The sequence below is a fragment of the Thalassophryne amazonica genome, chromosome 1 (genome assembly GCF_902500255.1).
Source record: "Thalassophryne amazonica chromosome 1, fThaAma1.1, whole genome shotgun sequence".
Classification (NCBI taxonomy): domain Eukaryota; kingdom Metazoa; phylum Chordata; class Actinopteri; order Batrachoidiformes; family Batrachoididae; genus Thalassophryne; species Thalassophryne amazonica.
Genome location: NC_047103.1, coordinates 152,660,379 through 152,679,326, shown reverse-complemented (window position 1 = coordinate 152,679,326; position 18,948 = coordinate 152,660,379). Strand labels below are relative to the sequence as shown.

At 37.7% G+C, this 18,948-nt stretch overlaps 1 protein-coding gene across 1 annotated transcript in view; it reads left to right on the top strand.

Moving 5' to 3' along the window:
* LOC117515755 (collagen alpha-1(XXVIII) chain-like) overlaps nucleotides 1-18,948 on the top strand; it is an 88,276-nt gene that overhangs the window by 25,344 nt on the left and 43,984 nt on the right. Inside the window, 2 exon segments of the mRNA XM_034176465.1 lie at nucleotides 16,370-16,438; nucleotides 18,537-18,605. Of these exon segments, the coding sequence (XP_034032356.1) occupies nucleotides 16,370-16,438; nucleotides 18,537-18,605 (138 nt within the window).

The window sequence follows — 18,948 nt, the reverse complement described above, 5'->3', positions numbered from 1 at the left end:
GAAACACCGCCGTCTTCTCTAGGCCCGAGCTCATTTGAATTGGACAAGCGCAAAGTGGAAAACTGTGCTGTGGTCTGATGAGTCCACATTTCACATTGTTTTTGGAAATCATGGATGTCGTGTCCTCTGGACAAAAGAGGAAAAACACCATCCAGATTGTTACCAGCGCAAAGTTCAAAAGCCAGCATCTGTGATGGTATGGGGGTGTGTTAGTGCCCATGGCATGGGCAGTTTACACATCTGTGATGCACCATCAATGCTGAAACGTACATCCAGGTTTTGGAGCAAAACATGCTGCCATCCAAGCAACATCTTTTTCAGGGACGTCCCTGCTTATTTCAGCAAGACAATGCCAAGCCACATTCTGCACATGTTACAACAGTGTGGCTTCGTAGTAAAACAGTGCGGGTACTAGACTGGCCTGCCTGCAGTCCAGACCTGTCACCCATTGAAAATGTGTGGAGCATTATGAAGCACAAAATACGACAACAGAGACTCTGGACTGTTGAACAACTGAAGTTAAACATCAAGAAAGAATGGGAAAGAATTCCACCTACAAAGCTTCAACAGTTTGTGTCCTCAGTTCCCAAATGCTTATTGAGTGTTGTTAGGAGGAAAGGTGATGTAACACAGGAGTAAACATACCACTGTCCCAGCTTTTTTGAAACGTGTTGCAGGCATCCATTTCAAAATAAGCAAATATTTGTACAAAAACAATAAAGTTTATCAGTTTGAACATTAAATATCTTGTCTTTGTGGTGTATTCAATTGAATATAGGTTGAAGAGGATTTGTAAATCATTGTATTCTGTTTTTATTTACATTTTACACAACGTCCCAACTTCACTGGAATTGGGGTTGTAATAAAAGACTGAGAAAGTTGATGAATGCTCAAAGAACCCCTCTTTGGAACATTCCACAGGTGAACAGGTTAATTGGAAACAGTTGAGTGTCATGATTGGGTGTAAAAGGAGCATCTCCAAAAGGCTCAGCCTTTCACAAGCAAAGATGGGGCGAGAATCACCACTTTGTGAACAACTGCTTAAAAAAATAGTCCAACAGTTTAAGAACAATGTTTCTCAACGTTCAATTGCAAGGAATGTATGAATTCCATCATCTACAGTCCATAATACAATCAGAAGATTCACAGAACTTTCTACACGTAAGCGGCAAGGCTGAAAACCAACATTGAATGCCCGTGACCTTTGATCCCTCAGGCGGCACTGCATTAAAAACCAACATCATTGTATAAAGGATCTTACCGCGTGGGCTCAGGAACACTTCAGAAAACCATTGTTTGTCAGTTAACACAGTTCATCGCTACATCTACAAGTGCAAGTTAAAACTCTACCATGCAAAGTGAAAGCCATACATCAACAACATCCATAAACACCGCCGTCTTCTCTAGGCCCGAGCTCATTTGAATTGGACAAGCGCAAAGTGGAAATCTGTGCTGTGGTCTGATGAGTCCACATTTCACATTGTTTTTGGAAATCATGGACGTCGTGTCCTCTGGACAAAAGAGGAAAAAGACCATCCAGATTGTTACCAGTGCAAAGTTCAAAAGCCAGCATCTGTGATGGTATGGGGGTGTGTTAGTGCCCATGGCATGGGCAACTTACACATCTGTGATGGCACCATCAATGCTGAAAGGTACATCCAGGTTTTGGAGCAATACATGCTGCCATCCAAGCAACATCTTTTTCAGGGACGTCTCTGCTTATTTCAGCAAGACAATGCCAAGCCACATTCTGCACATGTTACAACAGTGTGGCTTCGTAGTAAAACAGTGCGGGTACTAGACTGGCCTGCCTGCAGTCCAGACCTGTCACCCATTGAAAATGTGTGGAGCATTATGAAGCACAAAATACGACAACGGAGACTCTGGACTGTTGAACAACTGAAGTTAAACATTAAGAAAGAATGGGAAAGAATTCCACCTACAAAGCTTCAACAGTTTGTGTCCTCAGTTCCCAAATGCTTATTGAGTGTTGTTAGGAGGAAAGGTGATGTAACACAGGAGTAAACATACCACTGTCCCAGCTTTTTTCAATCGTGTTGCAGGCATCCATTTCAAAATAAGCAAATATTTGCACAAAAACAATAAAGTTTATCAGTTTGAACATTAAATATCGTCTTTGTAGTGTATTCAATTGAATATAGGTTGAAGAGGATTTGTAAATCATTATATTCTGTTTTTATTTACATTTTACACAACGTCCCAACTTCACTGGAATTGGGGTTGTAATAAAAGACTGAGAAAGTTGATGAATGCTCAAAGAACCCCTCTTTGGAACATTCCACAGGTGAACAGGTTAATTGGAAACAGTTGAGTGTCATGATTGGGTATAAAAGGAGCATCCCCAAAAGGCTCAGCCATTCACAAGCAAAGATGGGGCGAGGATCACCACTTTGTGAACAACTGCTTAAAAAAATAGTCCAACAGTTTAAGAACAATGTTTCTCAACATTCAATTGCAAGGAATTTATGAATTCCATCATCTACAGTCCATAATACAATCAGAAGATTCACAGAACTTTCTACACGTAAGCGGCAAGGCTGAAAACCAAGATTGAATGCCCGTGACCTTTGATCCCTCAGGCGGCACTGCATTAAAAACCAACATCATTCTATAAAGGATCTTACTGCGTGGGCTCAGGAACACTTCAGAAAACCATTGTCAGTTAACACAGTTCGTCGCTACATCTACAAGTGCAAGTTAAAACTCTACCATGCAAAGTGAAAGCCATACATCAACAACATCCAGAAACACCGCCGTCTTCTCTAGGCCCGAGCTCATTTGAATTGGACAAGCGCAAAGTGGAAAACTGTGCTGTGGTCTGATGAGTCCACATTTCACATTGTTTTTGGAAATCATGGACGTCGTGTCCTCTGGACAAAAGAGGAAAAAGACCATCCAGATTGTTACCAGCGCAAAGTTTAAAAGCCAGCATCTGTGATGGTATGGGGGTGTGTTAGTGCCCATGGCATGGGCAGTTTACACATCTGTGATGGCACCATCAGTGCTGAAAGGTACATCCAGGTTTTGGAGCAAAACATGCTGCCATCCAAGCAACGTCTTTGTCAGGGACGTCCCTGCTTATTTCAGCAAGACAATGCCAAGCCACATTCTGCATGTGTTACAACAGTGTGGCTTCGTAGTAAACGAGTGTGGGTACTAGACTGGCCTGCCTGCAGTCCAGACCTGTCGCCCACTGAAATTGTGTGGCACATTATAAAGCGCAAAATACAACAATGGAGACAGCGGACTGCTGAACAACGTAAGTCATACATTGAGCAAGAATAGGAAAGAATTGCACCTACAAAGCTTCAAGAATTAGTGTCCTCAGTTCCCAAATGCTTATAGAGTGTTGTCAGAAGGAAAGGTGATGTAACAGTGGTAAAAATATCACTGTCCCAGCTTTTTTGAAATGTGTTGCAGGCATCCATTTCAAAATGAGCAAATATTTGCACAAAAACAGTAAAGTTTACCAGTTTGAACATTAAATATCTTGTCTTTGTGGTGTATCCGCTCCAATCACCACTCTTTCATGCTTGGGCACACTCTCCATCACCTCATCTAACCCACTCCAGAAATCTTCTTTCTCCTTTATCTCACAACCTACCTGTGGGGCATATGCACTGATGATATTCATCATTACCCCTTTCCAACTTCACACTCATCACACTGTCAGACACTCGCTTAACCTCCAACACACTCTTAACATAATCTTCCTTTAAAATTAACACCAACACCATTTCTCTTCCTATCTACACCATGATACAGCAACTTGAACCCACCGCCTATGCTCCTGTTTTTACTTCCCTTCCACTTGGTCTCTTGCACACACAATATGTCTACCTTTCTTCTCTCCATGATGTCAACCAGCTGTGTCCCTTTACCAGTCCCTTTGCCAGCATTCAATGTCCTGACTCTCACTTCCACCCTTCTAGTTTTCCTCTTCTCTCTCTATCTCTGGACACATTCTCCTCCTCTTTTCTTCACCTACCAGTAGCCCAGTTTCCACCGGCACCCTGTTGGCAACGGTAATCATTGTTAACCTGGGCCTCAACCAATCCGGTATGGCAATACAATTTATACTCTGCATCTTTGTTTTTGGCTTGTTTTACACTGGATTCACTTCCTGGCACAACACTCAGTTATCCGGGCTTGGGACTGACACTCATTGTGTACTGGCTGCACATCCCGTGTGGCTGAGTTAACATCAGATACGTTCTAAAACTCAGATAACAGTGGCAAGTGCACATAACCACGCAGAAAGGATTTTCTGTCACTGTAGCGAAAGCAGACACTTCTTCTTGCTCTTTCTGTCTCTCTCAACTTACGACCTTTTAAAATAAATATGCCTCAAAAGCACAATTATACTACAAATAAGTCTAGAAATCAACAATTCAAGTCACTTTAATTTAAAAGTTAATGTTTGTTGATGGCAAAAACCTGAGTAAAACAGAAAGATTTCTTTCTAATTGTTGGCTGAAACACTTTGTTGTTTCTGTCATTACAGAACCACAATGACTACTAAGCTGTGTAGTATTCAAGGAAAAACAAAGTATTCACTTCTTAGCTGTGGTTCAACATGCAGAGTGGCTGTACATCATGAAGCCCTGTAACTATAAGAAGTCCTGGACAGTCTCTGAGGCCCATTGGTGCGGATGTTTAACCTTGAAGTCGGTAATGTGCAGCAAATAAGTCTACAGCTCCCCATGGACAGGACAGGAATTCAGTACATGAATGGACTGAAACAATGCAGATGTCTTGTCTCAGGACACAGATAGGTAGCTTGACCAGAAATCAAAGACAGGTCTACAAATTGGTGGTCCAACTCTGTATCTCATAGAGCTACCTGCTGCAGTAACTACAATTTAACTAAAATCCTGTTTCCATTTTCCTGAACCTTCATTCGATTAAGCATATGTTGCCTTTCCTCGGAGAAGGCGACCAAGGTGCTTATTTTATCCTCATCACATTTGACGACAAACTCCCAGGTGGTATTCTCATTTAAAAGTTGTGTTCTTCACACAATGAGCCCTGACATGTTCCAAATCCACAAGAGCTGAGCAATGATGTTATCCTTTCTCCACATCATTATCACCTTGGATTCTGTGCCAAAATAAGAGATGGTAGAGTTCTGATAATAGATCTGGGGTTTTTTTTATGCCTCATTGTCATGCAAATTCATTTGCAGCTGTACATCTATTGGAATTTCTCAAGAGGAGTATGCGTCAATACAGTGCGCTCTTTTTTGTATTTACTGTCAACTTGAATAACTGCACAAACTCATTGCTGTATTCCTGTTCAGTCTTTTTAATATTTGAATATTTCCCCCAGACATGTTTGAAAAATGTATTCACTGGTATTTACGACTTATTAATGCAGAACAAGATCCTTATTGCAAGATCATGAATTATTAATGCATCAGAACAAGATCCTTATGGCAAGATCATGAATTATTAATGCATCAGAACAGGATCCTTATTGCAAGATCATGGGGTAATAATGCATCAGAACAAGATCCTTATTGCAAGACCATGAATTATTAATGCATCAGAACAAGATCATTATTGCAAGATCACGAATTATTAATGCATCAGAACAAGATCCTTATTGCAAGATCACGAATTATTAATGCATCAGAACAAGATCATTATTGCAAGATCACGAATTATTAATGCATCAGAACAAGATCCTTATTGCAAGATCATGAGTTATTAATGCAGCCGAACAAGATCCTTATGGCAAGACCATGAATTATTAATGCATCAGAACAAGATCCTTATTGAAAGATCATGAGTTATTAATGCATCTGAAGATCCTTATTGCAAGATCATGAATTATTAATGCATCAGAACAAGATCCTTATTGCAAGACCATGAATTATTAATGCATCAGAACAAGATCCTTATTGAAATATCATGAATTATTAATACATCCAAACAAGATCCTTATTGCAAGATCATGAATTATTAATGCATCAGAACAATATCCTTATTTCAAGACCATGAATTATTAATGCATCAGAACAAGATCCTTATTGCAAGATCATGAATTATTAATGCATCAGAACAAGATCCTTATTGCAAGATCATGAGTTAATAATGCATCCGAACAAGATCCTTATTGCAAGATCATGAATTATTAATGCATCAGAACAAGATCCTTATTGCAAGATCATGAGTTATTAATGCATCCGAATAAGATCCGTATTGCAAGATCATGAGTTATTAATGCATCAGAACAAGATCCTTATTGCAAGATCATGAATTATTAATGCATCAGAACAAGATCCTTATTGCAAGATCATGAGTTCTTAATGCAGCCGAACAAGATCCTTATGGCAAGACCATGAATTATTAATGCATCAGAACAAGATCCTTATTGCAAGATCATGAATTATTAATGCATCAGAACAAGATCCTTATTGCAAGACCATGAATTATTAATGCATCAGAACAAGATCCTTATTGCAAGACCATTAATTATTAATGCATCAGAACAAGATCCTTATGCAAAGATCATGAATTATTAATGCATCAGAACAAGATCCTTATTGCAAGATCATGGGTTATTAATGCAGCCGAACAAGATCCTTATGGCAAGACCATGAATTATTAATGCATCAGAACAAGATCCTTATTGAAATATCATGAATTATTAATACATCCAAACAAGATCCTTATTGCAAGATCATGAATTATTAATGCATCAGAACAATATCCTTATTTCAAGACCATGAATTATTAATGCATCAGAACAAGATCCTTATTGCAAGATCATGAATTATTAATGCATCAGAACAAGATCCTTATTGCAAGATCATGAGTTAATAATGCATCCTAACAAGATCCTTATTGCAAGATCATGAATTATTAATGCATCTGAAGATCCTTATTGCAAGATCATGAATTATTAATGCATCAGAACAAGATCCTTATTGCAAGACCATGAATTATTAATGCATCAGAACAAGATCCTTATTGAAATATCATGAATTATTAATACATCCAAACAAGATCCTTATTGCAAGATCATGAATTATTAATGCATCAGAACAATATCCTTATTTCAAGACCATGAATTATTAATGCATCAGAACAAGATCCTTATTGCAAGATCATGAATTATTAATGCATCAGAACAAGATCCTTATTGCAAGATCATGAGTTAATAATGCATCCGAACAAGATCCTTATTGCAAGATCATGAATTATTAATGCATCAGAACAAGATCCTTATTGCAAGATCATGAGTTATTAATGCATCTGAATAAGATCCTTATTGCAAGATCATGAGTTATTAATGCATCAGAACAAGATCCTATTGCAAGATCATGAATTATTAATGCATCAGAACAAGATCCTTATTGCAAGATCATGAGTTCTTAATGCAGCCGAACAAGATCCTTATGGCAAGACCATGAATTATTAATGCATCAGAACAAGATCCTTATTGCAATATCATGAATTATTAATGCATCAGAACAAGATCCTTATTGCAAGACCATGAATCATTAATGCATCAGAACAAGATCCTTATTGCAAGATCATGGGTTATTAATGCATCAGAACAATATCCTTATTTCAAGACCATGAATTATTAATGCATCAGAACAAGATCCTTATTGCAAGATCATGAATTATTAATGCATCAGAACAAGATCCTTATTGCAAGATCATGACTTATTAATGCAGCCGAACAAGATCCTTATGGCAAGACCATGAATTATTAATGCATCATCAGAACAAGATCCTTATTGCAAGATCATGAGTTATTAATGCATCTGAACAAGATCATTATTGCAAGATCATGAATTATTAATGCATCAGAACAAGATCTTTATTGCAAGACCATGAATTATTAATGCATCAGAACAAGATCCTTACTGCAAGATCATGAATTATTAATGCATCAGAACAAGATCCTTATTGCAAGATCATGAGTTATTAATGCATCCGAACAAGATCCTTATTGCAAGATCATGAATTATTAATGCATCAGAACAAGATCCTTATTGCAAGATCATGAATTATTAATGCATCAGAACAAGATCCTTATGGAAAGATCATGAATTATTAATGCATCAGAACAAGATCCTTATTGCAAGATCATGAATTATTAATGCATCAGAACACGATCCTTATGGCAAGACCATGAATTATTAATGCATCAGAACAAGATCCTTATTGCAAGATCATGAATTATTAATGCATCGGAACAAGATCCTTATTGCAAGACTATGAATGATTAATCCTTCCGAACAAGATCCTTATTGCAAGATCATGAATTATTAATGCATCAGAACAAGATCCTTATTGCAAGATCATGAATTATTAATGCATCAGAACAAGATCCTTATTGCAAGACCACGAATTATTAATGCATCAGAACAAGATCATTATACCAAGATCATGAATTATTAATGCATCAGAACAAGATACTTATTGCAAGATCATGGGTTATTAATGCATCAGAACACGATCCTTATGGCAAGACCATGAATTATTAATGCATCAGAACAAGATCCTTATGGCAAGACCATGAATTATTAATGCATCATCAGAACAAGATCCTTATTGCAAGATCATGAGTTATTAATGCATCTGAACAAGATCATTATTGCAAGATCATGAATTATTAATGCATCAGAACAAGATCTTTATTGCAAGACCATGAATTATTAATGCATCAGAACAAGATCCTTATTGCAAGATCATGAATTATTAATGCATCAGAACAAGATCCTTATTGCAAGATCATGAGTTATTAATGCATCCGAACAAGATCCTTATTGCAAGATCATGAATTATTAATGCATCAGAACAAGATCCTTATTGCAAGACCACGAATTATTAATGCATCAGAACAAGATCATTATACCAAGATCATGAATTATTAATGCATCAGAACAAGATACTTATTGCAAGATCATGGGTTATTAATGCATCCGAACACGATCCTTATGGCAAGACCATGAATTATTAATGCATCAGAACAAGATCCTTATTGCAAGATCATGAATTATTAATCCATCAGAACAAGATCCTTATTGCAAGATCATGAATTAATAATGCATCCGAACAAGATCCTTATTGCAAGATCATTTGTTATTAATGCATCCGAACAAGATCCTTATTGCAAGATCATGAGTTATTAATGCATCAGAACAAGATCCTTATTGCAAGACCATGAATTATTAATGCATCAGAAGAAGATCCTTATTGCAAGATCATGAATTATTAATGCATCAGAACAAGATCCTTATTGCAAGACCACGAATTATTAATGCATCAGAACAAGATCATTATACCAAGATCATGAATTATTAATGCATCAGAACAAGATACTTATTGCAAGATCATGGGTTATTAATGCATCCGAACACGATCCTTATGGCAAGACCATGAATTATTAATGCATCAGAACAAGATCCTTATTGCAAGATCATGAATTATTAATCCATCAGAACAAGATCCTTATTGCAAGATCATGAATTAATAATGCATCCGAACAAGATCCTTATTGCAAGATCATTTGTTATTAATGCATCCGAACAAGATCCTTATTGCAAGATCATGAGTTATTAATGCATCAGAACAAGATCCTTATTGCAAGACCATGAATTATTAATGCATCAGAAGAAGATCCTTATTGCAAGATCATGAATTATTAATGCATCAGAACAAGATCCTTAATTGCAAGATCATGAATTATTAATGCAGCCGAACAAGATCCTTATGGCAAGACCATGAATTATTAATGCATCAGAACAAGATCCTTATTGCAAGATCATGAGTTATTAATGCATCTGAACAGATCATTATTGCAAGATCATGAATTAGTAATGCATCAGAACAAGATCTTTATTGCAAGACCATTAATTATTAATGCATCAGAACAAGATCCTTATTGCAAGATCATGAGTTATTAATGCATCTGAACAAGATCCTTATTGCAAGATCATGAATTATTAATGCATCAGAACAAGATCCTTATTGCAAGATCATGAGTTATTAATGCATCCGAATAAGATCCTTATTGCAAGATCATGAGTTATTAATGCAGTTGAACAAGATCCTTATGGCAAGACCATGAATTATTAAAGCATCAGAACAAGATCCTTATTGCAAGATCATGAGTTATTAATGCATCCGAATAAGATCCTTATTGCAAGATCATGAATTATTAATGCATCAGAACAAGATCCTTAATGCAAGATCATGAGTTATTAATGCAGCTGAACAAGATCCTTATGGCAAGACCATGAATTATTAATGCATCAGAACAAGATCCTTATTGCAAGATCATGAGTTATTAATGCATCTGAACAAGATCCTTATTGCAAGATCATGAATTATTAATGCATCAGAACAAGATCCTTATTGCAAGATCATGAGTTATTAATGCATCCGAATAAGATCCTTATTGCAAGATCATGAGTTATTAATGCAGTTGAACAAGATCCTTATGGCAAGACCATGAATTATTAAAGCATCAGAACAAGATCCTTATTGCAAGATCATGAGTTATTAATGCATCCGAATAAGATCCTTATTGCAAGATCATGAATTATTAATGCATCAGAACAAGATCCTTAATGCAAGATCATGAGTTATTAATGCATCCGAACAAGATCCCTATTGCAAGATCATGAATTATTAATACATCAGAACAAGATCCTTATTGCAAGATCATGAGTTATTAATGCAGCTGAACAAGATCCTTATGGCAAGACCATGAATTATTAATGCATCAGAACAAGATCCTTATTGCAAGATCATGAGTTATTAATGCATCCGAACAAGATCCTTATTACAAGATCATGAATTATTAATGCATCAGAACAAGATCCTTATTGCAAGATCATGAGTTATTAATGCATCCGAACAAGATCCTTATTGCAAGATCAGGAATTATTAATGCATCAGAACAAGATCCTTATGGAAAGATCATGAATTATTAATGCATCAGAACAAGATCCTTATTGCAAGATCATGAGTTATTAATGCATCTGAACAAGATCCTTATTGCAAGATCATGAATTATTAATGCATCAGAACAAGATCTTTATTGCAAGACCATGAATTATTAAGTAAGGTTTAAACAACAAGAAGCCGTGCATTATACGGTTTGAATGCACGACACAGAGTCTAAAACACCACGACGCGAAGCAATGTGCATTCAAACCATATAATGCGCGGCTTCTCGTTGTTTAATCCCCTTATACCATGGTCTCACACAGTGAGCTAACACACAAATATTTATTTAAGTTAACAGAACTTGATAAAATGCATAAGTATTTGGGACTATTTTATGCCAATCTCAAGATATTTTCATCCTTGGCAATCGTTCTCTTCTTCTTTCCCGTCTTCAATCTTGTCCAGTTTGTCCGATGTTAAATCTTTATGCCGTTGCTTTTGCTGTTCTTCTCGTTTGCTCTCCTCCTCTTTCCATTCCTCAAATGTTATATTTTGACCAGAAATATTAAAATTCACTTGGAAATCCATGTTTTATCGTGTTTCTGTCATTGACCTGTCAAAACACAGCTGATCTGATCTCTGCGTTGCTATGGTGATGACCAGAGCAGAGTGATATTACAGTGACTTAACTCGCCGAACTACGTGTGCATATACATGAAAATAATGCACACCAGTTAGACATGGAATTCTCACTGACCATGGTATAATGCATCAGAACAAGATCCTTATTGCAAGACCATGAATGCATCATAACAACATTCTTATTACATGACCAAGCTTTATTAATATGTCAGAACAAGATTATTTTTCCTTGGCCATGACTTATTAAATGCATCAGCACAAGATCTTTATTGCGAGGGCTGACTTATTAATGCATCAGAACAGGATCCTTCTTGCATGGCCACAGCTAATTAATGCAATAACTTACTAAAGAAATTCTAACAAGAATTTTATTGTTTGACCACAACTTCTTAGGGTATTAGAATGGCCATGATTTATTAATACAATCAGGACAAGATCCTTATTGCCAGACCATCAATTATCGGAACAGGATCCTTCTTGCATGGCCACAGCTAATTAATGCAATAACTTACTAAAGAAATTCTAACAAGAATTTTATTGTTTGACCACAACTTATTAGGGTATTAGAATGGCCATGATTTATTAATACAATCAGGACAAGATCCTTATTGCCAGACCATGAATTATTAATGTATCGGAACAGGATCCTTCTTGCATGGCCACAGCTAATTAATGCAATAACTTACTAAAGAAATTCTAACAAGAATTTTATTGTTTGACCACAACTTATTAGGGTATTAGAATGGCCATGATTTATTGATACAATCAGGACAAGATCCTTATTACCAGACCATGAATTATCAGAACAGGATCCTTCTTGCATGGCCACAGCTAATTAATGCAATAACTTACTAAAGAAATTCTAACAAGAATTTTATTGTTTGACCACAACTTATTAGGGTATTAGAATGGCCATGATTTATTAATACAATCAGGACAAGATCCTTATTGCCAGACCATGAATTATTAATGTATCGGAACAGGATCCTTCTTGCATGGCCACAGCTAATTAATGCAATAACTTACTAAAGAAATTCTAACAAGAATTTTATTGTTTGACCACAACTTATTAGGGTATTAGAATGGCCATGATTTATTAATACAATCAGGACAAGATCCTTATGAATTGCAATGAATTATTATAGCATCAGAAGGCGATCCTTATTACATGACCACAGCATATGAATCCATTTACAGAAAACACAATACTTGATTCGCTGTTTTTTTTCACACACAAAAAAGCTCAGTAATGCTTAAAATGAGCCTTTTTTAAGATATAATGAAAATAATATGTACATGCCTCAGGAGTGATGCCCCGCCCACCTGCACCAAGCGTCCATCCATTACATAGAGGAAGTCGTGAACACAAACCCACACGCGCAATATTTCAACCAAGTCAAGCTGATTGAAAACACTCATATGCACGCTGTGAACATGAAATAAAAGTTTCACTGATCTGGCTGTGTAAGATTTAAGGTACATATGGATTTACATTACACGCTGCTTAGAAAAAGAAGTAAGGTCTAACAGATGCAGGGAGATTCTCCACTGATGGAGGATGGAAACATTATTTTCTGCCCAGATTTATAAACTGTTAAATCTGGATTGCATTGTACTGTTTGGTAGATGTTATTCACAGGATTTCCCCTTTTGTTTTATTCATGGGTATGTATATCACCAGATATACATACATGCCAGAAAATGTCAAAAATGATGCTTTATTATATGTCACAGTACACTTTAACTTAGTTAATTTACATCTTAACATTCGTTGACATGTGGATTGTATTTTCCTGAATACATCAGCACAAGATTATTATTGCATGGCCACCACTTATGACTACACCATAAAAAGATTTGTAATACATGAACACAACATGAATGAATCAGTACAACAGGACCACACATTATTAGTGCACCAGAATAAGATGCTTATTGCATGGCTATAATGTTTTACTGCACAAGAACAAGATCCTTATTGTATGGCCAAAGACATATTAATCCATCACAGCATGATCTTTATCCCATGGCCTCTTAGTGCATCTGTGGCTAATTAATATGTCAGAACAAGATTTTTTTTTGTTTGTTTTGGCTTGGCCATGACTTATTGATGCATAATAACAAAGATTCTTATTGCATTGATCTTGTTGGTATTCATGCATTAGAGCAGTATCCTTATTGTATGGCCTCAACTTATCAATGCTTCATTACAAGATCCATGTTGCATGACCATGAATTATTAATGCATCATAACAAGATCCTTATCAAGCTAAGTGTTATTCATGTGTCAGAAAGAGATTCTTATTGCTTGGCCATGACTTATTAATGCAAGAGAACAAGATCCTTAATGTGTGGCTACAACTTATTAATGCGCCAGAAGAACATGTTATTACATTCAGTTCAATTTATTTACCCAAATCACAGCATTGCCCCAAGTTGCCCTAAGGCGTGACACACAAGTACGGTCTAACTGTACTCATGACCTGAGCAAGCACACTGGCAATAGTGGTGAGGGGGAAAAAAACCCTCAGGGGTTTTTGATGACAGGAAGAAATCTCAAGCAGACCAGACTCAGTGGGGTGACCATGTGCTATGACCATAATACCAATAACAAAATGAAAGCACAACAAAGAACTGTCACACATGCAAAGACAGAAACATTGCAGCTAAGCAACCATATAGATGTAGAGTGGTACCTATACGGTGGTCAGTAAGACTGGTGGTGCAACAACAACCAAAAGGTGAAAGCAGAGTCTCAGTAAATGGATGGCAGCTGGCGAATCAGTGGTGTACTGATGCCAGATCAGTCATTATAGGGAACATTCCCAATTTTCATTACATGGCACCAACTTATTAATGCATCAGAACAAGAGCCTTATTGTGACCCCATCTTAGCAATATTCCAGAATAAGATCCTAATTGCATGGCCATGATTTATTTAAGGATTGGAACTAGGAAATTTTTGTGTGCCAAGTGATTATTATTTTGCATTAAAGATATAATTATAAAGATTTGTCAAATTCTTTTATAGCCTCATCAATATACAGTACAAAAATTACCATAAAAGAACAAAATTGAACCTTTTACAAAAAGGTACATAAAGTACCTTATACAAGCAGGGGTGGTGGCCAAGTGGTTAATGCGCTTGGTTTCAGTTCAGAAGGTTCCAGGATCAAATCCCACCCCTGCTACATTTCTCCATGTAATGTGGAGTTGCGTCAGGAAGGGCATCCGGCATAAAACTTGTGCCAATTCAACATGCAGATCCACCTTGGATTTGCTGTGGCGACCCCGAGTGCAAAAAACAAGGGAGCAGCCAAAGGGACTTACTATTAAAGATATAATTATGATTCTAATCCAATTACATTTTTTCCGCAAATCTGATTGGTTAAGCATGTGAGATTTCAGACTGTATAATATTGGCGTAACGGTGGCAAAATATTCGATCGTTTCACATTTAGATGTATTACTCCGCGCCCTGACTGGTGTTCTGATGAGATGTCATGTCTGTCGAATGTCATCCCTGTCCTCTGCGCAACTGCGCATGTGCACGCATGCGCAATATTGTCGGGATGCGGAACTGTCGATTTATGCGATGAGATGCACAATGCGACAGAACACTGGCTGCGCGCGCTGCTAGCTGTTAGCTGAGAGCGTGAGAAAGACGCGTACCGCCGCCACCACCGAAATAGGTGAATTTAAGATACCATATGAAAGTACTGATGTGGATTCTGATACAGAATTACCGTTTCACATTTGATGGATTTTCACATTTGATGGATTACTCTGTGCCCTGACCACTTTTGGAGCAACGCTGCCTCAGCGCACGGTAAGCCTCGTCGACCGAATTTCCAACAGAAAAATAAACTGTGCAAACAATGAAATTGAATTAAAATGGGGATAACCCCCTTGTGTCTGATGATTTGCAGACAGTCATGCTGTTATATGGTTGCAAATAGCCATTTAAACCTCACCGGTAAAGCTCAATTTGCGACTGTATAACAGCATGAACGTCCACAAATCATCAGACACAGCAGGGTTATTCCCTAAATATGAAACATGATGTGTTCACTGGGTTTGCACCTCCTGAGGAACTTTGCCATCATGTGAATGCAGATATGTTTTAATGACCTTTTTACTTTCATTTTGGAATGGAATCAGCTTCAAATATAACATACTGCTGTTACCACACATCAGTTATGCTTTGATCCTCTTCTTTTCATGCATTTGAACGTGTGGGCACACAATAAGGATTTCATGGCAACAGATTAATAACGCAGGCCAATGCATAATTCATGTTTTTGTGAACATCTCCTCAAGCTGTGCATAGATGTTAATGATGAGAGCAGTCATTGGTTATCTCAGCTCTGAGGACCACTGTGCACATCATCAGACAGAGTCGCTGTGCACGGATTTTGAGTAAGTTTACGTTTGGTGCCAAACCAACTTTGGCAAATCAAGCTCTGTCTGATTGCTGTTTGTGCCAACAAAGCTTTACCCAAAATATCTCATGCAGAAGTTGTCAAACAAGAATTCAAATGGACTTTTTATCACCTCAATTTCAATCATAAAACCCACATCTGAATTTAGTGGTCTGTCTGTGCTGCAAAAACTAATATTAGGTAGAGTATGGATGAGGAGCAAAGATTTCTCATTTATTTGTAATTACCAAGAAGGCATTCATCAAAGAAGCTGAAAATATAATTCTGTCAATGTCCCCTGTGTCCTGCATATAACCTCACATCAGCTCGTATTAAAAGAGACAGAATCCTATAACTTATCTCTTTTCACAGGGACAACAAGGCTTGGTTGGGCCACGGGGGCCCAGAGGACAGCCAGGAGCTGGAATCAAAGGGGACAAGGTAGAGTACAGACTAGCTGTAAATTAGACAACCGGCTGATAAGCCTTCACGCAGGCATGAAGATAAAACCAGAGTCCTATTGTGAAGAACAAGAGCTGGAAAAGTCGGTGCCTTCAAGGATTTAGTCTTTGAGCTGATAAATGTGGGAAAGGTTAAAAAATTAACTGAACCCAGCAGTGGCATGTTGAAGAATCTAAATTGTAGGTATTGCTGAGGTCTTTGGGGAACTACCAGCTATTGTGGGACATAAGCATGGACGGAGGTATGAAAGGCAAATGTAAGACAAATGCTACTTTGGGTTTGGTTTAAAACAGACGGTCAAGAAATATTAGTGGAATACTTATAATATTTACATTTTTGGATTGAATTCAGTGTTTTTAGTGATGCCGCTGGAGACGTTCGGTCTTATGTGCTCCTTTTAGCTGTGACTGTAGGCAAGATACCTGAACGGGTAGCGAGTCACCACATTGTGAACTCACCGCAGGTGAAGTCACCCCAGTCCAGGTGAAGTCACCCCACTTTTTCAGTGATGTCACCACACTCTAGCTATCCATACTTATTTTTTTGTTAAATAATTAAGAATGACTAGGTTAAATTTAGGAACCTGCCAGTGTGATGTATAGAACTGGGTGCTCCCTGCTTCTCCCATCAATGGGCTTTTTTAACCTACAATTACATGACTCTACCTTAAAACACATCTTGCTAACAAAACTTGAGCAAGAACAATGTATTATGATGATGGTGTGTATAAATAATTTATTACATGAACATATCCGAATTGAAATATTGTGTTGCTAGAGTGGGGTGACTTCACCTGGATCTGGGGGACTTCACCTGGATTGGGGTGAATTCACTTGGGGCGAGTTCACAGTGGGGTGACTTCACTATGAACCCCTGAACGACACCTAATCAGATTTTGGTCAAAATTGACAGGTACATTGGGCCTGTGATTTTTGGCCACAACTGGTCAATGATCATAGGTCAAGGTCAAATTTCAATCCCCATGTTAATATATAGGAGAGGAAGAGGTAAGTTCTACAGGTGCTAGTGCTTATCCTCAGTTTCCTAGCATGAAGCGGATGATGAAAGTCTACAACTGCACTTGGAAAACAAGCCAGTCTGAAGTAAGAAAGGTCCCCACAATCTGATACCCATTTACACCTGAGTCAAATGGGACACTACAAATGATTTTCTTCTCCAAGGTCACAGACAGGTAGAATGACCAGGAATCAAACCCAGATCTACATATTGGAAGCCCAACTCCTGCTCTGAACCTGCTAATATAGAGAAGAAGACCTATACAGGCTCAGAGGCCCATTGATGCCAGAGTTTATGCCTGGATTCCATAGCTTGAAGAAAATACAGACTGAAACTGCACCTGGATGGAATGCCAGTCTAACACTGGGTATGTCCCCAGCCAAGGATGATACCCATTTATAGCTGGGTAGACTGGGACACTGCAAATGATTTACTTGTCCAAGGTCACAGACAGGTAATGTTACCAGGAACTGAGCGCAGGGCTACATATTGGCAGCCCGACTCCTTTTCCCACTAAGCCACTTGCTCTAGACCTGCTAATATAGTATCAGAAAATATGCACTGTAATTGAAATGAGTTACAGAGCTCTATCATATTTTCTCTACATGCTTGGTAGTTTGAAATGTGGGTTTGGGTTCAGTGTGCTCTCTGAGTACTTTTGATCTAGTTTTGTCTTTGTATGCGGATTTGGCAGGTTGTCAGATGGCGCTGACAGTTTTACTGTGGCCTTATGGCAAAGGTCATCACAGTAGATTGCAATGTTCTCTCACAGTAATGACAAAGCACTCAAATTAAGGCTCACTATGTTTTCAGGCGTATTGCCTTAAGTGATTTCTGTGGATCACAAAATATTTTATGTGATGCATGAAAAGACAAAGCACATGCTATTAGGTTTGCGTTGAGCTGCTTAAAAAGGTCTGTGTACTTATTGCTGAACAAAGGGAATGTACAAGACGATCTTAGCAAAATATTTGCACTTGGGTGTTCTCCAAACACAAATTTGCTGTTATCTTATTTACATTTACATGCTGTAATCATGTTTTCTCATGTGATCCTACAGGGGGATTTTGGCCCTCCAGGGCTTCCTGGGCCCGTTGGCCTCCCTGGCATAGGAATACAGGGTGAGAAGGTAAGTACCTGCCAACTGTCATCATCCGCTATTGCTGGAACTCATGAAATTACTAAATTCCATGTTTTTTATAAGTATACTCTATTTGCTTCAAAATCAGTTTTAAATGATTGTCTTTGTACTGACATTGCCAAACGCAGAGCCGTCCTAGGAACTGCTTGACTTAGAGTGTGCATGTTATCGATGTGTACATGATATCTGTACAAAAACTTTATGTATTAAAGCCAGTGTTGGTACACAGAGTCACCTCACTTAGTCCACAGACAAGTACAATGTTTAGGCACATTTAAATTATAATTGTGGCTTCTAGGAGGCAGAGTCTCTGAAACCTTGTGTACACAAT